At 45.3% G+C, this 26,078-nt stretch overlaps 1 protein-coding gene across 1 annotated transcript in view; it reads right to left on the reverse strand.

Annotated features, from left to right (window-relative positions):
• The window catches only part of PLEKHM1 (pleckstrin homology and RUN domain containing M1), a 45,882-nt gene extending 25,814 nt beyond the window's left edge, over positions 1 to 20,068 (reverse strand). The window contains exons 1-4 of the mRNA XM_080924468.1: positions 20,030 to 20,068; positions 12,833 to 12,918; positions 6,937 to 7,184; positions 4,757 to 5,383 (exon numbers count right to left, since the gene is read on the reverse strand). Coding sequence (XP_080780594.1) covers positions 4,757 to 5,383; positions 6,937 to 7,184; positions 12,833 to 12,877 — 920 coding nt within the window. The 5' untranslated portion in view covers positions 12,878 to 12,918; positions 20,030 to 20,068. The remainder of the gene's footprint in view (positions 1 to 4,756; positions 5,384 to 6,936; positions 7,185 to 12,832; positions 12,919 to 20,029) is intronic.
• Between the last annotated feature and the right edge of the window lie 6,010 nt (positions 20,069 to 26,078).

Raw genomic sequence — 26,078 nt, forward strand, 5'->3', positions numbered from 1 at the left:
AACCAGTATGGGGGATCCTCAAAAGACAAAATAGAACAATCATATCCCACCAGGCACACTACTCCTGGGTAGTGTGGCACTGTGGACAAGTCACAGTGTCAGCCAATCACCGAGAGAGAGATGACTGGGTAAGGGATACATGGGAGACACACAGCTGTAAACAGAACAAAATGGCACCATTTATGGGAAAATAAAAGGGACTGGAAACACTCATGTTAATGAGAACCACGACTTAGGATTGTATGTTTTCTCACATATAGGATCTAGGATTAAAAGACATTGAAAACAGAAAGGGGAAAACCACAGGAGTGCTGCATGGGAAAAGGAGGAAGGCCAGGAAAAAGAGGGAAGAGAGATATGATCCAAACACATAAGTATGTATGAAAATGCCCAAGTGAAATTATTAAAAATTATAATTCTTTATCATTATTATTGGAGAAAGAAGGGCATAAGTCTGAGGATAACTTATCAAGCTGGAAATGGTGGCTCAAGGCCTTTTGATCCCAACACTTGTTCTGCAGAGGCAGGTGGATCTCTGAGCTCAAGGCTAGTCTGGTCAAAATGAGTTCCAAGGGCATCCAACACAAAGTGAGATGCTATTCACAAGAAACAAAACAAAATCAAGAAGCTTGAGATGGCTCTTCATACCTGTAATTCCAGCCCTGGCAGGAGAATCCCAAGTTCCAGCTTGAACGTTACAGTGAGTTTCCTGGTGAGCCTAGGGGGACCCTGCCTCAAAAATGAAAAGATTGGGCGGCTGGAGAGATGGCTCAGCAGTTAAGAGCACTGACTGCTCTTCCAGAGGTCCTGAGTTCAATTCCCAGCAACCACATGGTGGCTCACAACCATCTGTAATGGGATCTTCTGGTGTGTGAAAACAGCAACAGTGTACACAGCTGAAATAAATAAATAAACCTTTAAAAAAAAATGAAAAGATTGGGCATAGATATCTGTGAGTTCAAGGCCAACCTAGTCTACATAGTGAGTTTCAGGACAGTGAGGGATACACAGAGAAACTCTTGTTTCAAAAAATTTGAAAAAACAAAAAGAAAGGAAAAAAAAAATCAATGGAAGGTTAGGAATATATTTCAGTGGTAAAGTGTGCTTAGCATAAATGAGCTCTAGGTTCAACCCTCCATACTGTCTCCCCAACCTAAAAGAAAAAAAGCCAAAACAAACAAACAAGTCTATGAATGTGACTCCCCACCCCCTCCCCTTTGTGGTGAGAGATAAAGAAATTATGTATGCAAGAACAGGGATGTGTGGAGGCCTAGGGCACCCTCATGTGTCTTCCCCCAAATATCAGTACCTTGTGTTTTGAGACAAGGTCTCATCAGCCTGGAGCTAACCTAGCAAGTCATGCTGGCCGGCCAGGGAGCCCAGGGGGTCCGCCTGTCTCTGCTCTAGAGCACTGGGGTTAGAAACAGGCACCATTACTCCCAGATCTTTTCAACGTGGCTTCTGAGGATCCAATTCAGGTAACACAAGTGCTCTACCAACTAAGCTATCTCCCTAGTCTCCTGACTGTTCACATGCATATATATGTTCTCGCATGTATGTATGTATGTATGTATGTATGTATGTATGTATGTATGTATGTATGTGAGTTAGGTATGCAGATAATTTCCCTGACCATGTAGACCATCATGATTGTGGAACATGGTTCTGTTTCGCTGGCAGATAAGGGCCACTGAAGAAAGCCCAGAGGTGAGCACTAATGCTGAGACGTCTGACAAATACTAACAAAGTTTTGCATGATAGATATTTTTAAAGTTTTGCAGCTGTTTATGCAAAGACAAGTAATGAGAGAACTGGTGTCTCAGTCTTCAGACATTAATTACACAATCAAACGCCTATCCACACTCCCCAGGTCCTCCCCCAAGGTGCTAAGCGCTTTACATCCCGACTCCTTTATCCTCTTTCCTTTACAGTCTTACCCTCATGTCAAAGTCAGGGAGGATGAGCAGACAGAAGGCTGGTAAATGGACAGCACTGGCAGTTCAGCTCTGCAACCCTCCATAATTATAGCACAGACGCAAAGAACAGTCAGCCCACACGGCAAGTGCAAAGTGCTTTTTGCAAAACAGAACCCCTCATAGTATTTGAGCAAGTTTCATCTGAAGTTATGTTTTGTACTTTGTTTAATCTGCAGATGTTTTAAGAGCTGAAACATTAAAAACAGGGTATTTGTGCATGGTTAACTTAAATGTTCAACATTATTAAAGAATAAACTCAACTGAAGTGCTTCTGGGGATCCTTTATTATTAAAGCACACACTTAGAAATGCTGGTCTCTGCAGCTTCCAGGCTAACCTCAAGCCAGGTGTGGGAGTGTTTTTCTGTAAACCAGCTCTGGAAGATCAAGAAGAGTTCAGGACCAACCGAGGCTATATGGCATGACTTCATCTTTAAAAAGAAAAATGCTGGTCCAGGGAGTCAGCTCAAGCAAAGGCACTTGCTGTCAATCCTAAGGACCTGACTTTGATCCTCTGGAGAGGAGCAACTCCTTGAAGCTGTCTTCTCACCTCTGACCTCCACATGTGGGGGTGGCATCCCACAAAGAGGGCAACTTAAAGGCCCAGCTCTGAGAACGGCAGCATTGCTTGTGCATGTACTCCGGGCTCCAGTTACTCACATCAGTGTCTGAAGCTTGTCTCGATCATCCTGACCCTCAACTCTTGAGTTTCCCCACAAGAACCATGTCAGCGATTCCTAGACAGGGGGGATAGTCACTGATTCAAAGGCCTTATGCTGGAATCTTCCAGTCATAAGACTCATGAGAGATAAAGGCCAAGGCACATGACAGAGAGAAGGCCTGAGAGGCAGACTAGCCTAAGCCACCATCACCCAACCCCAGCACTTCAAAGGCAGAGATGGTTCCCTGGGGTTACTCCCCAGTGAGCTCTATCTAAGTTCATCTGACACCTGAAATTGTCATCTCACAGACTCAGTGCTCCACCTCTGGGGCCTACCATTCTCACTCCGGCAGCTCTCTGTCAGCCCTAAGGAAACTCCCTTTCCCCAAGCTCCAAACGGCTGTCCAAATGTCCAGCTGTGAGCTTGAGCTGGACCACAGGAGGGTTTCTGAAAGTCAGATAAAAACCCGAATTCCTCAGAAACTTGTGAAACCGGTTTCCATCTGCCAAAAGGAGTCATTTCCCTTACCTCTGGCAGAAGGGACATATGGCTTTCCGAATGACATATATCTGTAGTAGTAGCACAGAGCACATGCTGGCCTCCAGGCTGTCTCAGTGTCACAAGTACCTGTTACACATTCCAAAGTCCACAAGCATCCCAGCCCTCCTTCCCTCCCCAGCCCTCCTCCTCCCAGAGGCCTACTTGCTCTCCGGGCTCCCCTGCCTGGTATGCTTGCCATGCTCTGCCTCTTCCTGTTCTCCCTTCTCTCACTGATAGCCCCGGCCAGGACCAGTCTGCAGGCCATGTTCAGTCTACCTCTTTCTCCCTCTGCCCAACCTGCAAACCGTCTTCTGTGAGTCCTGCCCACACATCACTGAGTTTGACTCTATCCTATCCCAGGTGGCAACCCGGAAGGAGCTGAACCAAGGCTGTGGGGTGTGCAGTGGTAGTGAAAAGATCCTAGGCATGAGCTGACAGAACACAGACTTAACTGAAAGAGGTTAACTCAACAACAAGTTACCAGATACCCACAACCTTGACAGCACCTTCCACTGGCATGACTATGAGGCTGGGACATTCCTGGCAGAGTGTTAGACAGCATTTGTGGAAACTGCAGACCAGTTTTTCTTCATTCAATTCTTGTGCTTCTGGGAGCTGAGTCATCTAAATATCCACTGAGTGGAACAATATACATCAGAAAAGGAGGAGGCTCTGACACACCAGCTATACAGAAATATACATGTACTACTGTTTGTAAAAAGGGAAGAAATAGAAAGAAAATTTAAACAGAAAATAAAGTAAAAACACACTGTATCTGTTACTGATACATTTAGGAACTTGGAAACACATGTACTCAGGAAGTGGAGGCAGAAGAGTTCAAGGCCAGCCTCGGCTCTAGAGTAAGTCTCTGGCCAGCCTGAGCTACAGTATGAGACCCTGTCCCACAAAAATAATAAAAATTAATTAAAACCCCAAAAGCTCTGGGTCTGGGGATGTAGTTCAGAGGTGGAGAGTGTGTCTAGCTCATGTAAGACCCTGGCTTGATTCCCAGCACTTCATGACTGTGAATTGTGAAGGAGGATCTACAGGGCTGGAGACGGGGCTCTGCCTCATTGCCCTCTGGTTGAGCAGTTAAAGGAGTCTGCTCTGCATGCACCTCCACTCACTAGTCTTCATTTGCTCAGTTTTATGTCTGCCCTGCCAGGTGCTCTGCAAGGTCACAGCCGATGCATTCTACTGCACTGTATTGGCTGGAAGTCCTACTCGAGGTCTGATCTATTAGCTCCTTCCCTCTAGATGAAGACATTGCTTTCTAATGACCTCAGAAAGGCTGAAGACTCAATTCAACTCCGGATACTAGATCTATTTTCCAGCGGGGAGTGGTGGTTCACACCTCTAATGCCAGCACTTAGGAGAACCAGATGAGTCCCAGGCCCACCTGGGCCACAGAGAAAAGCCATTAAAAAAAAAAAAAAAAAGCAATCCATTTCTCCCCACTGTGCTATTTTCTCAGTTACAGTGAGAACCCTGTTTCCTTGGCCTTCTTTATATCCCATTGTTTGGTGACAGTCACATGTCACATGTAGAGAAAGCAGAGTAAGGGTGAGGGAGGTACTCACTCTTGCAGAGACCTGTCGGAGTCATCAGCGTTTGCTGTGCCCAGATCTGAGTCGTAGGACATGGGTTCCTCAGAATGGTCTGGACTTTTGGGGCCATTCTCTTGGAGCAGGCAGCTGTCAGAATTTAGGCTGCAGGATAGCTGGGATGAACTGGCTGTGTCCAAGCTGAGGGAAGAGGCAGTGAGATTCCTGTTCCTGCGGATCTTATGGCCCGAGTGTTGAACTTCGATGTCCTCAGAGCCTGAGGAATGAGAAATTGAATCCAGAGACTCCTTCCGTTGTAGTTCTGCACCAGAGGTAGTGAGAGGGTCGAGTTCAGAGAGGGGGCAAAGCCCAGAGAGAGACAATGGGGTGAGTGTCCATTCATTTAAGATGGCCGACTTGTAGGAGAGCTCAAAGGACAAGGATGTTAGTCCTTGCAGGAAGCTCAAGAGAAACTCGGCCTCTTCAGCATCTCGAAGCAGGGCTGTGGGCTGATAGTACTCGCACAACCTCGCAGGTTCCTGCAGGAGCAATTTCAGATAGCACTCCATCAGACCATCATTGAGGGCCAACCGCAGCCAGGCCCGGCAGCGGCCTACATCTGTATTGATGAAGGCCAGGTGCTCCAAATCTGAGATAATGTGTCTGGAGGGGGACAGAGCAGATGGGTTTCAAATTTCAGAGACACAGTTCAAGCTACTTCCTATCAAGAGCCAGTGCTAAAGTACTGCAAACAGAATTATATTCAGGCACAAAACCCCTGGAGTGACAATGTCTCAGGAGTATAGGAGCTGAGCTGCTGAGCTATAGTTACCAGATGTTATCTACTAACCCGAGACATATCTGCTGAGTCCAACCCCAATTCCTAGGGAATAAAGCCAGAGCTTTGCATACTGGGCAAGCATTTGACTACTGAGATATGCTCTCAGTCACAAGCAACTAACACTGAAGGGAACACTTGGACCCTAGGGGTACAAACTCAGTTCCCAAGCTTCTGTCTGACAGAAACCCCTCCTCTGCTGTCACAGTGTCCGATGTACCCATAGTCCTCTGGACTCAGTGGCTAAGCTCCACTAAACTTCAACACAGTACATATTGACTGGCTAACTGACCCAAGGAAACTGAAGGAGATACAGAGACAACTAGAAAGTCATTCTCTGGGACTGGAGAGGTGGCTCAGAGGTTAAGAGCACTTCCTGCGCTTCCACAGGATCTGAGTTCAAGTCCCAGCACATTATGTTGAGTGTCTCACAAGTACTCATAACTGCAGCTCCCGGGGATCTGATTACCTCCTCTGGACGCCACAGGCACCCACATGCATGTGGCATACACACACACACACACACACACACACACACACACACACACACAAACACATAAACTTAAAACCCTAAAAGCTAAAAGAAAAAAACCCAGTGTTTTTAGAAGAGAGCTAAAGACCACGACAGGAAGGCAAACCATAGACACACAAGGTATCTTCAGGTTAGAGTGGCATTTAATACTTTATGAAGGCAGTGCCACCTACCAGTGTAGAGCCTAAGCAGCCAAAAACAAAGACAAAGACAGGGCCTTGGGGTGAATAGTCAGAAATATATCTGGCTTCTAGACTAAATGCCACACATAACTCATCATGAACATAAAGTTTAGAACGAAGGAACTGGAGAAATGGCTCACTGGTTAAAAGCACTGGCTACTTTTGCAGAGGACCCAGGTTTGATTTCCAGCACCCACGTGCTGACTCAGTCATCTGTCGCTCCAGTTCCCTGGGATCTGGCACCATCTTTTGGCTTGTGGGCCCTGCCCCAGACACATACATGGTGCACAGACATTCATGTAGAGAAACATTTACAGTATGTAATTTTTTAAAAATTATTTTAAGTTTAGAAGACAGACTCGAATATTCAAAGGCAAGCCAGCAAAATGTCCTGTTAAAAGGAGCAGAGAATACTTTAGTTTTCTTAGGCCACACCACTTGGTATTAAGTACATGACTCAGCTTAGCAGAGTCAAAGGTTGAGGAGAAGCCACAGACTCTAAACAAGTGGAATGTCTCAAGGTAGGGAGACAAGGCTTCCTAAGTCTTCTCTAGCCCTATGATCGTTGCATAACGACCACACTACAACACTGTCTTCTGACTCTGCCACCTTTAAGAGGAGTCAAGTGCCCCTCACTCTGAAGCTCTTCCCTGAAGTGTCTCACTTGTGGGTGACGGCTTTCAGAAGGGGCCAGAAGACAGGCTGAGGCAGAGGCTTCTGATGTGTGTGCTTCTTCCTTTTGCCGCCAGCCTCTGCACGGATGTACTTGGCATGCAAGCCATGGATGAACACGGCCTCCAGGGCACTGCACATGGTGTTGGCGTCTCCATCTTCACTGGTGACCACTGTGTCCAGAGACACATGCTGTTTCTGCAGAGCCTTCACAGATCCCACTAGCTTCTTCTTGATGACCTAAGTTGTGTCAAACACAAGGGAAGACTTTAGAGGTAAATCCTATGTGGAATCCCTGGAATGTAGTCCATGGCCTGATTTTCAATGTATGTAACCACACACACCTATGTTGTAACCTAGACTCCTGCGAGCTCGCTACTGTGGCAAGTGAAGATCCAGCATACAGAAGAAATGGTTTTGTGCATCATTTCTTAAAAGCAAAAGTCTTAATTAAATTTATTAATATATGTATGAAGATTATCCTACATATATGTACATAAATCATGTGTGTCGACTGTCTGAGGTTAGAAGATACTATCAAATTCCGTAAAACTGGAGTTACAGATGGCCCACATCCCATGCAGATGCTGGGAACCAAACCCAGGTCCTCTGCAAGAACAAGTGCTTTTAACCACTGAAGCATCTCTCCAGCCCCATCTTTTGTTTCTTTAAACTAAACATCAGTCTTGTATTTAAATACTGCTACTGTGGTTTGTTGGTACTCTGCAGAGATAGGCTAAGAATGCAGAGAGCATTTCTTTAGAGCAATAACAAAGAAACGGGCAGCAAGTGTGGCTTAAGAGGCACAGCCCTCAGTTAGATCCCTAACACTGTGGAGGGAAAATGGTCAAGACCATAGAAGTATAATCACCTTAGCTAAGAGCCCAGGCCTAGAGCAGCCTTAGAGTCAGTCAGCCCCAGCTCTGCTTGCAGACATTTCACTTAATCTTGCTGAGCCTAGATTCCCTGAAGGTCAAATGGCAATGGTATTTCTATATTCCGTGATCTATTTGTAGACCAGGCTAGCCTTGAATCCAGAGATCTATCCAATCCACCATGCCCAGTAGGGGCCATTGCTTGAGGACAGAGGTTGATTTTCATTCCTCCTTGTGTCTCTAACACCTGCCACTGTGTCTGATACAATAAGCATATATAAGGCATGCAATTCCAAATGTATACCAAGTGTTGGTGGAAAATTACACCACCATAATTATGAGTATATCAAATCATATTAGTGCTTGGCAAAGAACTAGACAGAATTGCAGAAAAACGGGTGTGAAACAAGTATTAAGTTATAGATGAATACTTAACTTTTATTCTGACTTAATCTGAACAGAAAGTGATGTTTAGAAAATGGAATTTTAAAAATTAATTAACAAGTTATAATTCACAAGAACTTTTCTGATTTAAACTACAAACTTCTGGGTTTGTTTGTTTTGCTGTTTTTGATCCTCACCAGAAGGAACCACATTGTTGAATTTTGGTGACTTACTTTCACAAATAACAACAACAATTTTAGTCTATTGACACTGAGCATGGTGGCACATTCCTTTAATCTCCACTCTCAGGATGCAGAAGCAAGCAGATCTCTGTAAGTGTGAGGCTAACCTGGTCTACATAAGGAGCCTCAGATCAGTCAGGGCTACATAGTTAAGATCCCGTCTCAAACAAACAAACAACCAAACTCATTTACAATGGCTGCTGAGAGGAGAAATCAGTTTTCTCCAGGGATGAGAAGGCTGTCCAGTCCCATATGCAGAAGAGCATCACTGATGAGCTTAGATTATGTGCACAGGTATGTGTTTGTGCAGGCATAAGGGTAACAATGACAGTGGCAGAAAAAGAGATCATGAACCTACTTGGAAGGGGGTGGGGGAGTCACAGGAGGAGCTGAAGGTAGGAGGAACAGAAATGATACAGTACTCACATATGTAATTCTCAAAAAGGAAAAATGAAAAAGATTTGCTTACTGGGAACGGAGAGATGGCTCAGCTTAGGAGCACTGGCTGCTCCTGTAGAGGACCAGGTTTAATGTCTAGCACGAACATGGCTGCTCATGAGTGTAACTACAATACAGAAATCTGATGCCCTCTTCTGGCCTCCACAGGTACTTCAAGTATGTAGTGCATTTACACTTTTGGGCAAAATGTTCATATAAAATAAAAAATAAAACCTCTAAAAATTTGCTTAGTTTATGTGTACATTTTGCATGCATGTAAGTGCGTGGTACTCGTGGGGACCAGAAGAGGGTGGTGGATCCCCGTGGAACTGGAACTATAGGCAGTTGTGAGCTAACACTGGATCACTGGATACTAGGAACTGAACCAGGGTCTGGTCAGCAAGTGAGGCCAGAAGCAGTGGCACACGCCTTTAATCCCAGCACCTGAGAGGCTTTGAGTCTGAAGCCATCCTGGTGTACTAGTGAGTTCCAGCCAGGGCTATACCAAGGAACCTTTTCAAACAAAACAGAAAACAGCAGCTAGTGCGCACTGCTTAACTCTCACCCATCTCTCCAACATTATTTTAGTTCTTTTATTATCATTTTAAATCATAGATACATTCCTAACTAAACAATACCAAAAGCCCAAGGGTTTTATTGTCTATAGTTAATTGAACTTCTTGATCTGAAAATTTACCGTCAGTAAAATATAGAAAGTTTTGGAAAAGAAAGTTCAGTGGTTTTTTTTTTTTCATATTCAGAGAATTGTGCAACCTTTGCCATCAGCTAATTTTAGAGCATTTCAACACCACTGAAGGAAAAGTGTGTATTAGTGGCAGGGGGTGGGGCGGCTGCAGGATAGTTTTACTTTCTGACTTTACAGATTTGTCTACTCTGGACATTTCGAAGCACTGGGCGCATACAGCATGTGGCTTGGCAAGTGTTCAAGGACATCTGCACTACAGCACATTGCCAGACTTCACTTTCTTCTTGCTGGCAGGTATACTCCACAGCACGGACATGCCAAACTTTATTTAGCCACTCGTGAGGAAACGAATACCTGGCTTGATCGAGCTTTTTGACAGTGCTGCTCTGAGTGTTTTTATCCCATCTTTATGTAGACATACTTCCAGGTCTAGAACCGATGAGCCACTGAGCTCACACAGTGACAGGCTTGCAATCCTGACGGCTAAAAGCTGAGGATTTTCACATGAGTTGGAGGCTATCTTGATAATTAGGTTTGAGGCCAGCCTGCACTGGAGTAAAACCTGCCTTCCAGTCCAAAGAATTGCTAAATCACATAAAATCTATGCTCCCCATGCCAGGCCGGGGATGTGGGTCAGGGGCAGAGCACCGCCTACATTTGTGGGATTCTGTATTTCATCTCCAACACAAGAAAGAAAAGATAACCTCAAAAGCCCTATTTATGTTTTCTAGGAATCAGAGCTGTTTGCCAAGGTAGCGTGATTTTTACGTTCTCAGAGATTAGAAGAGAGGTCCAACTTCTTCATGTTTTTGTCAACACTCGCTATTGTCTGATTACAGCCACCTTAATGGAGTGAAGAAGCGCCTTACTATGGCTTTCTCTTACACTCTGGGTTTAACAGTCATTTACTTAAAAGTAATTAATAGTAATAAAAAAGCATCGTTTTGTGTACTTACTGGTCATTTGTATATCTTCCTTGAAGAGATCCTTGTCCACCGTCTAACTCATTTTTATGTGTGCTGCGTGAGCTTGTGTGTCAGTGCACGTGTAGATCAGCACATACATGTGGGCTGAGTGTCTTAGTCACTCTACACATTAGTCTTTTTATTATTATTATGGTTTTTCCAGACAGGGTTTCTTTCTGTAGCTTTGGCTGTCCTAGAACTCACTCTGTAGAGCAGGCTGGACCGGAACTCAGAGATGTACCAGCCTCTGCCTCCCAAGTGCTGGGATTAAAGCCTGCACTACCATATCCAACATATACACTATTCTTATAGGCAAGGTCTCTTACTGAACCTGTGTTCACCAATCCATGGGCTACCTGGCCAGTGAACCCTGGGGATTTCTCAGAAATGTGCCTTCCCTCTCCCTAACTGGTATTATAAAGACTGCCACAAGGGTTCTGGGGACCCAAACGCAGGGCTTCACACCAGCACACACCATGGATAGCCATTTCCTAGCCCCCAGATTCTTGATCAAAGGCTGAAATAATTCTCTATATATTTTGGATATCAGACCTTTCCCAGAGATAATATCTTCTCTTTTTCTATGGATAGTATCTTTTTATCCCTACTCCAACACTTTATGAACAGTGTCCTTTGAAGCAAAGACTTCGATCTTGGGGTTGAATTTTAAATGTTACTTAAAATATATATTATATAAAAGGCTCAAACTATTTTCAACTGAGTGCCTACCAGGTGCTGTGTCAGAGAATGCTGGGATAACTAGACATACACCCCAAGGGGCGGGTCTGTGCACCTCTTGCTAGGAGGAGGTGAGGGCTCTGCTCCTGAGGGCCCAGGGTGGGGCAGGGATAACTTCAAAGGCCCAGCTGGAAGCCAACAGGGAAACAGATAGAGCGGACCCTCTGGTGGCCAGGACAGGAAAAGCAGCTCTCTGAGGGTTGCAGCTTCTTGTAGAAGTTCTGGTAACTGGGGAGCAGTAGTGGGAGGAAAGGATTCTGCAAAGAAGCCACCACAGGATTCTGCAGGGTCAAAAAGCTAACTGGCCTCCTTCCTTTCCAAGGACACAGCCAGTTCAGAGTGCCTGGGCAAGTCCAGGGCCAAGCACAGAAAAAAAAAATTGCTACGAGAGGTTGTTGGAGAGGTTCTGGTAAACTGGCCACAAATAGGTTTGTTTGAAGTTTTCCTGGAAGGTAACACATGACAAAATAAAAAAGCTGCCAACTTAACCCCACTATTGAAAATAGTGAGAAAACAGCTTTGCCTCAGACAAAACTAAGGGCTTGAACAAACTGTAAAGTCCACACAGCAAGAGAACCTGAGTTGGGACTCGAGCACCAACATAAAAATTGGGCATGGTGACAACTGCAGTTTCAGCACTGGGGAGAAGAGAGAACTCCAAGGACTTGCTGCCCTAGTCCAACTAAATCAGCAAGCTCCAAATTCAGTAAGAGACCTTGTCTCAAAAAGCAAGGGTGGCTAGTTGGCAAGATGGTTCAGTGGGTAAAGGTACCTGCTGCCAAGCCTGACCTGGTTGTTATGAGGGAAAGAGAAAACAGACTGCCACAGGTTTTCCTGACCGCCACACACATGCTATAGGCATATATACAGGCACACAGACAGAGAGACAGACAGACAGATACATACACACACATATACACACATACAGAGTGAGAGAGAGAGAGAGAGGGAGAGAGAGAGAGAGAGAGAGAGAGAGAGAGAGAGAGAGAGAGAGAGAGAGAAGGGGTGGGGGGGGGATAGATCTAGAATGGTCAGGATCTCCTGGAAGCCTGACTCTGTTGTAAATGTTTTTCCACCTGACGCCTCTCTCTGGATAGTGTTCATTTATTTCAAGGAAAGTACATGAAAGGTGGATACGGTCATTCGTACCAGCAATCCTGGTACCTTGAAGGTCAAGGCAGGAAACTTAGGAGTTTATCCTTTACTATGAAGTGAGTTCAAGGCCCATCTAGGCTACCCCATGAGAACCTATCTAAAAGGAGAAAAAAATAATGTTAAAGAGAAAAGCTGATGAGATGGCAGGAGAGATGGCTCAGCGGTTAAGAGCACTGGCTGCTCTTCAGAGGTCCTGAGTTCAATTCCCAGCAACCACATGATGGCTCACAACCATCTGTAATGAAATTCAATGCCCTCTTCTGGTGACCAAAGACAACTACAGTGCACTCATATACATAAAATAAATAAATCTTTGAGAGAAAGGCAGATGAAATAGTGGACGCGTGCAGTCCGTCCCTCCTTTGACCCAATTTTGCCCACCTACCTGGATGGCAGCCCGAGGGTCCAGGCCATTCTCCACTGAGAGCATTTCCGCTCGGGCAGCAGCTCTCAAGGAGACTCACATGACACCTGAAGGAACAGAAGGAGGCTAGATGAGCGTGAGCAGAACTTACCCCCATAACCGCAGGTCCCTCCCAGCAGGCAGCAGGTCAGGCCCTGTCACTCAAATTGCAAATGAAATGCCTTTGAGCAAAGCACAGGAAAAACTGACACTGGATTTTAAGGAAGGAAACAGAGGTTCAGTCTTTGGGAGGGGTGAAACCCTGTGTACCAGGAAGAGGAGGAAGAGCTTGTCACACCAAAGCTGTGTAGAAAGCCGGGGTCTATGGAATAGAGATTTGCAAAGTTTTCTCAACAGTGGGTTGAAGCCCTTATCAGGTGCCACAACAGAATGTATTGATTGTAAAAAATTTATCCACAGAAAAAGGTTTCTGAATACACAACAACTAAAAATTAATTCAAAATCAAAGTTTGATGAATCTGAGGTATTTCTGGCAGAGCTCAGCTGTGTGGCATCACATGACTTCCACAGCTGCACTGGTTCTGAACATGCAACATGTGTGTTTACATTACACAGGAAGTCATAATACATCGCCATACATCATCAATAAATACTGATCAACCTCAGCTTGGATTTGAGACAATTTTTCCCTCTTTAGACAGAGTTTCCCCATGTCGTGCTGGCTGTCCTGGAATTCTATGTAGACCAGGCTGGCCTTATAGGTCAGATAAGGTCTGCTTATCTCTGCCTCCTGGGCCCTTGATATTAAAGGTGTGGACCACCACACCCAGCTCTCAGTTCAGATTTGAGGAAACTTGCAGTCTTGCTGTGTTTACTATACACATTTTTCTGCTTTTATAGAAACATAATGGTTTAATTATAAAAGCGAAGGCTTTTGGTGTTTCCTCAGCATGTAAGTTTTGAATTAGTATACCTCAGATTGGATAGACAAGCACAGTGTTCTTATCAGTATGCAAATTTGGTTTGTCTTCAATAAAGAGTAAAACTGTATGTTTACCAAAAAATCATTTTAAGATAGATTTATTTATGGTTTAATATTATTAAATGTTTGGTTTATCTACCTTATACATCTACCTATTGGGTCATGTAAAACTTCTCAGACAGAAGGATTGAGTGTGAAAATTTCAGAGGGCCTGTGACTAGAGCATGAAGGAAGGGCTTTCACTGAAGATGCTAAAAACCAGTGGAGACCACATGTTGGGCCTCACAATTCTCACTCAACTGCGATGGCAATCCAGGGTTTTAAGCACACCTGCAGCAGCTTCAGGACAGCTTTCTCTCCATCCTTCTGCACTGGGCTCCAAAGCTTTAGGTTGAGTGTCACAGATGTATGTCTAAATGACCAACATGGGTTCGGACATCACAATTTGCTACTAGCAGGATCATGGGAGCATAGAATTTTATTTCTCAAGTGTGAAGTCTGAACATGATGTAAAAAAGCTATCTGCAATTCTGATGAATGTAGCCACAAATCTATAATCGAATGCCACTGCTCACAATGTCTGTCTGTACCCACAGTTCAAAATTCCAAAGGGCAGGTGTCTTCTTCCCTTGGCTCAAGCGTGAGCACTCAGGCTAGGCAGGCACATTTATATCCAAACAAATTCAGGGAAAGAGATTACAGAGCCGACCAGGTGTCTCACTATTACTGAACAAAGAAGTTCACACAATCAAGGGATGTTCCCCAGACCACCTCGTTTACACTTCCCCTGTGATCACCCAACACACGAAAGCCATTTCATCATTTCTACCTGATAGAGGAAGGACGAAGAGGAAGCTGAGGCAGGTCTAGGAACACATTTACATGATAGTGGCTGAGCTCTGCCACTTTGGAACACTGTTAGACTTTGAGGAGGGCTGGGAAGAGTGCAAGCACTTCAGCTGCAGTCCCAAGGAACTGTAAGGCCAGTCTGGCAGGCAAGGCTTATAGGAGAGAAGTGGAGTGTGAGACCCAGGGAGGAAAGAAACAGGGTGCTCTTCAATGATGGGACCAAGCCAGTTGTTGGCTTCTTAGATAGCGGTAATAAAAAGGGCACAGAGTGGACATCTTAAAGCAGGTTTTGTACAGGGAGGCAAGTGTGTGGAGAAGCGTGGTCCTCGTAGAGACAGGCCGTCAGGAGGAGCCCTTAGCTCTGACTACAAAACTCTGGCTTCTCCCTTCCAAATTCTGCTCCATCTCCCCAGGGATTTTCAAGGCATCAGGAGGCCAGCCCATATTCTGATTTCCAAGATGGTAGAAAAGGAGGTGTATACTATATAGGCACTCCTCACAAAAATGCCTGTCCTGGAAGTTGAATTCCTCCCTCATGTCCCTTGTGCAGTTCAGCAAGCAAGATCCAGCTGCTCAGGCTCCCAGCCCTTGGCTTCCAGAGCCCAAGCCTCTCAGCCTTAGGGGATTCCTCACAGTCCAGTTGCTCTTCTCTCAGCCAGTGAACAGGACCCTAGGGCTTAGACCTCAACATATAAATAATAGCCCATGTCAATTAAAGCTCCTGGGACTAATTTGCTGAAAAGAATAGAGTACTTAAGTGGGGCACTCTTAATATAGAAAGTTAATATGTTAAAGCCCAGTAATTACTTTAAAAGGCAAGCAAACAAACACACAAACCCACCACCCCTGGCCACGTAATCTCAGCATTTGGAAGCAGAGGCAGAGGATCAGGTGTTTAGTATCATCCTCAACTACATGACAGCCTGCCTCAAAAAAAAAAAAAAAAAAAAAAGCTAAAATAAAAACCCAAATGCCAATATAGTAAACTCATTCTTGTAATCTCAGTACTCAGGAGAAGAGGCTTGAGGCAGGAGGACTGTGGAGTTTAGGGCTACTTTCAGTCACATTGGGAGTTCCAGGCTGGCCTGGCTACATATACCTCTATCTCAAGAAACCTAACTGGGGCTCAGCAATTAAGGGCACATATTGCTCTTGTAGAAGTCCTGAATTTGCCCTCTCTGTCACTACATGTGACACACACACACACACACACACACACACACACACACACACACACGTAATTCATTAATTGAAAAAAAAAAACCCAAACTAAAATAAAATAAACTAAACTGAAGCAAAGAAAGTCAGAGTACACAGGTCTTAAGCAAAGAGAAGTAACTGGTACCAGAAACTTGTCAAAAATGCCACAAAATGGCATTAGCTCAGGAACCCAGAACGACCATTCACAATTCACAAAATAAGGCAAAATCTTCAGGTTTAGGCTGCCTTATTTCCCCCTGAGACAGGGTCTCTCCATGTAGTCCTGTAGACCAGACTGGCTTTGAATGCACAGAGATCATCCTGCCTCTGCCTCGCCAGTGCTGGAATTAAGGACAAGCACCACAGAGCCGGCACCTTTATTCTTCTTTGAATAAAACACTGGTTCCTTGTGTCTAAACTATAGTGCTTCAGGGAGACAGGGGTGCACTTGCTAGAAGCTGCCTTGACTGCTGGATCAGTGACCACTGTCCACCTGGTGTGGACATCAGATTTCCCAGCATGTGGGACTGGTGTCACACCCCACCCTCACCAAGGAGAATGAAGAGAGGTGTGTTTCAGAACACTTCTGCAGAAGTAAGGAAGAGACTTGGGCAACAATATCGAGGGTCTCCAACATTACAGGGGGGGGGGAGGCGGGGGGGGGGGGAGGTTAGCAGGGGCCGCAGCTGCTGCTACTTAGAAAGGCCCAAATGGTACTAAGTCTGCCTCTGCCCAGGTACTGGTTCACTCTTATATGCCTTTTGGAAAGAAGGATGCTTCTCTGGTCTTGTTCTCTAGCTCTGTTCTGTAGAACAGTCCTCTGCGACAGTCACCTTTAGAGAAGCACACGGGCTCAGTTCAGGTCTCCTGAGTCCTTTTTTTTTTTGCAGCTCAAATTGTCTCAGGTCAAAAGAAGCTCCGCTTTGTCAAATAAGAACTAAAGCAAGACACCGTCTTACCAGACAGATGTATGGCCCCAACCAGCTGAGCCCAGGTCTTCTCCACGACACCCAAGTTAGAACTATCCTCTCTTAAATGTTCAAGGCGGGAAGGATTTGTCTCAGTTCTGGCTAGTACGGTCATTTTACTTCATCTACACTTTGAGGAAGAAATGAGGAGCATGGCCTACATGAGACTTGAAAGAATGGACAAGGAGGCTTTACTGCTCTCGGAGCACTCTCTTCATCTGTGGACAGCGGGGCTTCTCTTCAGAGGCACCTTGGCGACGCTACCAGCCCGTGTACAGCCTGAATCACATACCTGTCGGCTGTGAACAGCCCTGTGCTTGGGCTGCCCGGCTGCCAGACGGATGAGGCATATTATTTCAGATGGAAATGAGTGACGGAGCTACGTTCTGATTCAGAAAGGCAGCTGACCTTTCAGACACATGAATCCTCAGTGAGTAACCAGCATGTTGTGAAGAAAGCTGGACTTCTAAACCAGCCTTCTGGAGGGGCAGGGATAGAGGAATACATAATAGTAGGGGTAGTTGTAGGTAGGGGTAAGAATAGGGTTAGGGGTAGGATTTGGAGATAAGGGGTGGGGATGGGGTAAAGAGAACAAGCTTCTCAAGCAGGAAATTCAAATTAAATCCTGCTGGAGGATGAGAGACTAGTGAGGGAGTCTGTCCCCCCTCGGCACATTTTCCCTACAACTTGCCTTTCACCCAATACCACCATCTCTCCCGTATTCCTGCTCCACACAGAACAGAGTTCTTCCCTCTACCCTCTTTTAGTTTTGTTTTGTTTTTTAAAGACAAGACCTTTGCTGTGTAGCCCAGGCTGGCCTCTACTTCTAGAAGTCTTCCTAGTTTCTCCTTCCTCAACAAAGAGATTACAAAGCCTGGCCAACTATGCCTGGCTTTTAGATTTTTTCCTACAGCAGTACTCAGCACTGCGCTACCACTGAGGTGTATCTCCAGCCCTTAATTGTTTTATTTTTGAGCAAGATCTTGCGATGTAGCATAAACTGACCTTGAACTTTACCACGTAGCCCAGGAAGGCCTCAAACTTCTTGGGGAAGCTTTGAACGCACATTCTCAGCCTCCTGGGCACCTGTGGTTACAGGTGGGTGGCACTGTACCCGGCTTTGCTGTAGGAGTCTAAAGACATGTATCTACTAAATAAATAAAAACAAGAACTTTGAAGAGCCCATGTACACTGCATTCTAGGACCTAGGACTAGTACTCAAAAATCAAAAAAGAACAAAACAGACAACAACAAGCCCAACTCTTGAATGACTTACTAGATAAAGACAAGGCATACAGAACAGGAACATCTATTTGGCAGGCTGTGGGAAGCTGAAGCACACCACTTCACGCTATAGGGCTACTGAGAAACTTTTGCTAGTACACGAAAAGCCAAAAGCCACTCTGAAGGTTGCATCACCGTGAGAGGTGATTAAAGGCAGAACTGCACTCAGCCCTCACAGAAGGAGAGACCACTGTGGTAGCTAGCATCCGTCTCTCAGGGCGCTTTACTGATAGGGCTTGAAGTGTAGCTCAGTGGAAGAATACTTGTCTGACATACACAAGGTCCTGGTCTGTCTCTGGGTTCAATAATGGAAAAGATCTGCATCCAGCTATGCAGAAAGGAACACTGGGAGGAAGGATTCTTCCGCACAGGTGCTAGGACTCTGTGATCACAGCTCCACAGTGTTCCCTGAGGCTCTCTACTGATACATCGACAGTCAAAAGGAAGGGCTGGTTTCCATTACCCCAGGATGAGCGAGATGGGTGAGTGGCCATCTCTCACCTCCCAGGTATTTGAACGACACCTACCATTACAACAGCAGGTACAAATGATTTAATAGGAATTCCAGAAAAGCAATCTGTGAAAACACATTCAGGAGGTCAGACACCAGGAAGAACCTCTCCCCCCAAGAAGCTCTGGAGTAAATAAACTCTATACTCAGTTACCTTCTGAGTCCCTATACACACCAATTCAGCTGTTTGGTCTGCTGGGCTCTGGGTGAGGAGCAGACATGGCTGTTGAGGACTATAACAAGCATGACCAGTGTGGAGCTGTGCCCTGAGTTCTCAAAGTGAAAGAGTGGGATTGAGGAAGGAACTGATGGGAGTTGAGTAGATCTAGTTAATAGTAACTCTGGGAAGCCACAAAAGGTGACTCAGGCCTACAATTCCAGTACTTGGGAGGTGGCAGCAGGGAAGAACAGGAGTCCATGGCTAGCTTTGGCTATTTGGATTAGCCGCCTCGAAATAAACAATAACAACAACAACAAAAACAAATCACAAAACCATCTTCCATGCCCACCCTACAGAACCAAAAGAAAAAAAAAAGATTAAACCCAGGAGTGGTGGCCCACATTTTTAATCTCATTATTTGGAGGCAGGTTCTCTGTGAGTTTGAGGCCAGCTTGATCTAGTGATTTCATATTGTGATCCAAGGCTGTCTCAAAAAAAAAAAAAAAAAAAAAAACTAACAGTGATGAACAGGGGCAGGGATATTATCAAAATTCATTAAATGCATGTATAAAATTCTCAAATTAATAATAAATGCATATTAAATTTAAAATAACAAAAGGACTGGGGGAAGTGGTTGGAACTGAGGCAGCAGAGTGGGGACAGTTTATAGAAAAGTCTTAGGCAGGAAAGTGCCAGAGAGGATTTACCTCTGTGATCAGCTAGGAAATTAGGTGTAAGTCGGTAAAGAAAAGATACACACGAGACTTGAGAGAAAGGAACCGGTAAGTTCAACAGGAGACAACTCTAGTAGTGGGGTCAATGGGAGGGAGGCCGACCTAGGGTGTTTGAGTGAGCCGCATATGACAGGCTGCGATAAGAAATCAGAGCCAGAAGAGAGGGTCGAGGGAAGGTTCAGAAGAGTTGAGGGACAATCGTGATGTTGAGCTAAGAGGTGGTGGAGAGATGTGGCTCGCTCGGATCGGGTTGCAACTGGGCTAAAGATGGGTTAGGATTGAGACTACACTTTTGCAAGACCCGTGGTCAGGGAACCTGGCTTAGGGCTGAGGTTGACTGAGGTGAAGACGGAGGGGAGAGAGACCCGGTGGCCCCTCGAGGTGGGAACAGGCCCGGGCTGCGAAGGGCCGATGTTCCCACCTCAAGTCTCATGGCGCCCAGGGGTCGCGAGTGGCTGCGAGGCTGCAGGCCCACTGCCGGATCGCGTCGCCGCCCCGCGCTTCCCTCCACGTCCAGACCCCGGACTCACCAAAAGGAGCAGGAGCAGGTGGCGGCGCTCCAGGCGAGGCGAGACCCCTCTGCACTGAGCAGTAGCTGCGGCTCCAGAGGCACTGACAACAGGAAGCGGAGCGCCGCGCCTGACGTCATCACGTCGGCTCGTCGCTACGGCCCCGCCCCCAGCCCGCAAAACCAATCCCGGGGTCTAGAGAAGCCGGGGGGCGGGGCCGGCAGCTCAGCTGCAGAAGGGTATTGCAGGGGTTTTTGGCTCAGGTGAGCGATCCTGCGGCTCCGATGCCTAGGTTCTGGGTAGCGCAGAGTAGCTAGGCCACTGGAGAGTCGGGACCGCCTGTCTCCCGCAGCTCTGCCCCTCAACCCCATCTGTGAAACTTTGGGGCTTTCGGTTTTTTGCCCCCATAAACAAAAGATGCGCCCTCTGGCGCCATTAACCCGTGGACTTCCCTAAGGACCTTGGTGCTGGAGGGAGCAAGTGGATCCTGGGTCCAAGTGGGAACCTTCAGGACTTGTTTTCCAGAGCCAGGAAACAATTGTTTGACTTGTCTTATAACACGTGATCGCCCTGAGGGCTCTCTTGGACCTGTTAGTTTAATTTGCTTGTGGTCAGCCCTTTGAGGCATGAAGCCCAGAGGACCTGCTTTTCGGCTTTCCACTATTTAATTGCTTTTGTTCCATTACAGAAAATGACAACTGACTCTCCGAATAGACACGGAAGAAAACTGTGTAGCTACTGACTAATAAAGGGCTGGGCAGGCAGTGTGGGTACTGCGGACTTTGCTTAAAAGGGAATCTAGGGCCTAAGTATGGACCATAGAGATTGTGGGTGTGAAAGAGAAACTTTAAGGGTGTGTAGTAAATATTCTGCTTCCGTTTCTGTGCTTTATATGAGCTTTGCTCATATTGATTTAGAAGGCCTTGTTTTCTTGGTGTCGTCCATTCCCCCTGACTTCTACACTTTTTCCACCTCTTCCTTGGGGTTCTCTGAGCCTGTGGGGAGGGATTTAAAGAACCCATAATGGTATAGCAGAATGTCATTAGGACTCATTTTATCACTATGTCTTCTTTTTCTTCTCTTCTCTTCTCTTCTCTTCTCTTCTCTTCTCTTCCTTCCTTCCTTCCTTCCTTCCTTCCTTCCTTCCTTCCTTTCTTTCTTTCTTTCTTTCTTTCTTTCTTTCTTTCTTTCTACCAGTTGTGGTTTGAATATGATTGGCCCATGGGAAGTGGCACTATTAGGAGGCCTTATTGGAGGAGGTATGGCCTTGTTAGAGGAAGTGTGTCACCGTGGACATAGGGCTTTGAGGTAATATATATATTCTCAAACTCTGCCCATTATGAAAGAGGCAGTCTCTATTGGTTGCCTTCTAGTCAAGACTCTAAAAAAATCTCCTTCTCCAGCACCATGCCTATCTGCAGGCTGCCATGCTTCCTGTTGTGATGATGTGGGCAGAAGCTCTGAAACAGTAAACCAGCACCGATTAAATGTTGTCCTTTATAAGGGTTGCCTTGGTCATAGTGTCTCTTAGCAATGGAAACCCTAAGACACCAGTATTACTTGCTTTTAGGTCCCTGAGCTATCTAGTCTCTGGTTCTTGGTTACCCCAAGCATGTCGGGTATGGGTTCCATCTCTGAAGTGGGCTTTAAGTCAAATCAATTATTGGTCGGTCACTCCCACAAGCTTTGTGCCACCGTTGCACTAGCATATCTTGCAGGCAGTACGTCATTGTTGTGCAGGGTCTGCTGCTGGCATGATGTTCACACTTCATGCTTGGTAGTGTGCAAAGTACTTTCTTGCGCCAAAGATGGTGGAAGGTAGGGATGAAGGCTCTGAGCACCTACTCAGCATCTTCTGGTTCAGTGAGTTGTGCACTGTCTTCGGCAGTGGGACCTTGTTGTTGGTTTGTGGAGAGCAACTTGTCGTCTTGGCAACTGTCTGGGTTGTTTGGAGATCCCCATGGGGCCTCTTTGGCCAATAATTCAATTAGATGGAACCCAGTCCCTGTACTGGAAGCTTTGTTTGGAGTTCTCACTTAGATTGCCTTCATATATGTATATATTTTAGGAAAGTTCTCCTGTATTAGTTTTCCATACCTCCCTTCAAATACCCCTTAATTTTAGTTGTCTCTCCATGAGTATTCGCTCCCCAAATCCCCTCCTCCTTCCCCATGTGATCCTCCTGTTCTGCCTCTTCACCCATCCATCCATAGTCTTTTCCCAAGGAGAGCTGTCTGTTCCCTCCAGCCCCTTACTTTACAGGTATCCTACGTGGTTCTGCAGATTGTAGCTTGATTGTCATTGACTTTAATTTACACTAACATTCACATATAACCGAATAGACACCAGGTCTAGGATACCTCACTCAGGATAATTTTTTTTTCTTTTTTTAAATGGCTGAGTAATAGTCTGTTGTGTAAATGTACCACATTTTCTTTATTCATTCTTCTATTGAGGGACATCTGTTCTCCAGTTTCTGGCCATTATGAATAGAACAGCAATGAACAGGAGTGGACCGCAGGTGTTTTGAGGTAGGATAAAGGAAGTGTCCTTCGAAGATTGGCATAGCTGAATCTCGAGGTGGAGTGATTCCCATCTTCCTGAGGAACTTCCAGCATGGGTCTGCACCTGGTGCTCTGCATTTAGTGTCCCAGTTTATGTTTCTATGGGGTTTCCCAGTGCGGAAACAAGTGGGTCTCTTAATTCTGTGGTTTCTCTTGGACTCTTTTCTTCCGTTCATGTGTCCTGTCCAATGTTGATGTGATAGTTTTTGTCTTATATTTTATTTTCTTATCTGTGCCAAAAAAAAAAAAAAAAAAAAAAAATCTTGAATGGGAACCTAGCACTAGGATAAAGATTAACAACTGAATTGTCCATTGTACTTGGAAGAAGGAAAATTAGTCCCCCACCACCACGGAGTCAAACTGGATTTGTCAGTCACTTCATGTTCAAGAGTAGCTGACCACCATATAATGAACTATATGGTTTGTGTTTATGTGCATAGGCTTAAACTCAGTTACAGGTTTATTTTTTTTTCCTTTTTCTTTTTGGGGGTTGTCTTGGTTTTTTGGTATTGTTGTATTGGGTCTTTGTTTTTCTAAGAAAGAACTTAAAGTTGGGAGTAGGAGGAGGAAAAGAATGTTGTCAAAGTGTAATTAAATTTAAATTTTGTTTTACATAATAAAAATATTTAAAATGATTAATAAAATAAATAAAACATAATTAAAGGCAAGAGTGACCCAACCCCCAATTTCCTTCTTTTGTATGTGTGCTGGGAGGTCGTAGATGATTTTATAGAATGTTCTCTCTCTTCCTACCTTTATATGGGGATGGAATTTAGGCAAGGCTTGCCCAACAAATGCTTTTATCCTCAGATTTCCATGACCACAAGCTCTACTGACCTGAGCTCTGGTCTGGCTCACCCTGGGTTTAGCCTCTAATAGCCAAGGACATGATGTTCGCCTTCAGAGTGCCCTCATCCCATTGGGGGTTTAGCAGGTCAGGAATTCCCTCAGAGGGAGTGACCCCTCCTCCACGCTGCAGACTAATTGTGTGATGGGAATTGAACCCCAGGTCCTCTGGAAGAGCAAACAGTGCTCTTAACCACTGAGCCATCTCCCCAGCCCCACGAACTATTTTTTGACTTTGGACAGTTTTGTTTGTTTGGTTTTGATTGAACCTATGGCCTTGCCTAAACTGAACACTCTACCACTGAGCTATGTAGAGAGCTTTTGGGGCCGACTTCTAAGAATTTGACCTTGGGTTAGGACTAGGAAGTAGGCTCAAGATGAACACAGCCCAAGAATGTGTTTTTTGTATTTTGATGAGTTTTGTTAAGACCCTGAATACAGTAATCAAGGAACCTTTGTTTATGCTTTGTTGTTTCTTAACTATTCTCTTTATGCTTTAGACTGACCATATTCTTTGTATTACCTAGAATGATATAAAAACAGACTGGAAAAAATAAACCTGCTTCAGCCCCAACACTGCAATCATGTTAAAATGTCTAATTGCCTTTTTCTTTTCAATCCTCACTCCCTCAAAACCCTGATTGGTTGACCGAGCTGGCTTGGTCTGAACTATATTCCCAACACCTACAACTTAAAGAAATAATGTTTTCTAGGGGCTAGAGAGATAGCTCAGTGGTTAAGAGCACTTGTTGCTCTTGCAAATGACTTGGATTCAGTCCCCCAACACATTTTCTCTCTCTCTCTCTCTCTCTCTCTCTCTCTCTCCCTCCCTCCCTCCCTTCCTCCCTCCCTCCCTCTCTCTCTCTCTCTCTCTCTCTCTCTCTCTGTGTGTGTGTGTGTGTGTGTGTGTGTGTGTCTGTCTGTCTGTCTGTCTGTCTGTCTCTGTCTCTCTTCTCTCTCTCAGAAAACAACCTGAGGGAGGTTAAGAGTGTGTACTGTTCTTGCAGAAAGCCCGGGCTCAGTCCCTTCCGCCCATATTGGGTGGTTCACAGCTGCCTATGACACCAGGCAGGCGTGGTGATGTTCACCTTTAATCCCAGCACTCCAGAGGCAGAGGCAGGTGGATCTCTGGCCTACATAGCAAGTCCCAGGCCAGGCAGGACTACAGTGAGAGTGAAAAACCAGGGGAGACATCCTGAATTGCACCTTTCTGGGTTCTCTTCAGCTGCCATCTCCAGTGCTTTGTATGTTCTTCCAGAGAGACCCGACAGAAACATGATCTGTCAGAACCGAAACAGTGACCCTGGCCTAGTCACATTCACCTGTAATCCTAGCCAGAAGTTCAAGGCCAGCCTGGCTTACTAAGTGTGTTCCATAACAAGACTATGTTTAAAACAAGCAACAATAAAAGATGGAACAGAATTGTGCTGATGAAGTGACCTTGAGTTGTTCAAGGTGATGACCTTTAGCCACTCGTGGGTACTTAACACTTTAAACATGGTTTGTGTGATGTTAAGAGCTGACTCTTACAAGTTACTTCGTTTGTACTTACTTAAATTTCTATTTAATTTGCATAGGGATGTGTGAGCAGTGACCGGTATTGGGCCTTCTTTTCTCTACATAAAACACATGATGCTTGGTATCATCTGATACACATTGTACTGGGATAGCCTCACTTTGCAATTCCTACTTACTTAAGTAGATTTTTTTTTTCCTAGTCTCTCCCTCATTTTAAAAACTCACTACTTGCTCAACAAAGACTATGAGAAGAATTTTCCTAAAATACAAGAATAGCCTGTAACCCTGCCTTCAGCATTAGAATTCTCTTTAAGGAAACTCATCAAGCTGTTACTGGGTTTAGACTGGAATGACCTCCAAAGACCTGCATGTTAGAGGTTTGGTCCTTGGCTCGGTGCTGTGGGGAGCTGATAGAAATGTTAAGACATTGAGCTTAGAAAGAGGTCTTTCAGTCACTAGGAATTTAGCCTCAGAGAACACAATGGGATCACACCCCCTTTTCTCTCTATTTTATACCCAGCCGTGAACAGGCTTCTTTCATGGGGTTGGGGTTGGGGCTCTCACCATGTGGTACTGTCCCACTGCAGGCCCAGAAGCAACAGGCCCACTCAATGATGGTGGAAATATCCCAAATCAAATACCAAAAGAAACTTCTCCTCTTAAATAAGCCAACCAATACTACAAATGGCCTGGAGCCCAGGGGTCATCATCAGTTTTTATAACAAGATCTAAAATCATTCACATATATCATGATCAAGACACCTTATGACACATTGACCATCTATTCCCTCTATCAGCCTAACCTGAAATGACTCCATGCTGTAGCGACATGTAGTTAGTTACTGGGGAGTAACTGTCATGAGTCACTGTCCTAGGGTGCCCTCTGCAGGCATGGGGCCTGGGCCCGCTTCAGGGTTCATCACAGTCCTCCTTCAGTGGTTCCCCTAAGAAGGCAGCAGTTGCAGCAGGACAGTTGTCACAAGTCTTGCCTTTGCCTGATAGTTACCCCAAGGAGCCTTGGGGGGAGGGAATGGCCAGTGTCGATGAGCAAGCTCAGGACCTAGAGTTCTTAATGACATGGGTCACTGAGTAGATTCACACTGTTAAGACAGATTTCCTTGTAGGACATTTCAGGTGATGAG

The sequence above is a fragment of the Micromys minutus genome, assembly GCF_963924665.1.
Source record: "Micromys minutus genome assembly, chromosome: 10".
In the NCBI taxonomy this organism is placed as follows: Eukaryota; Metazoa; Chordata; class Mammalia; order Rodentia; family Muridae; genus Micromys; species Micromys minutus.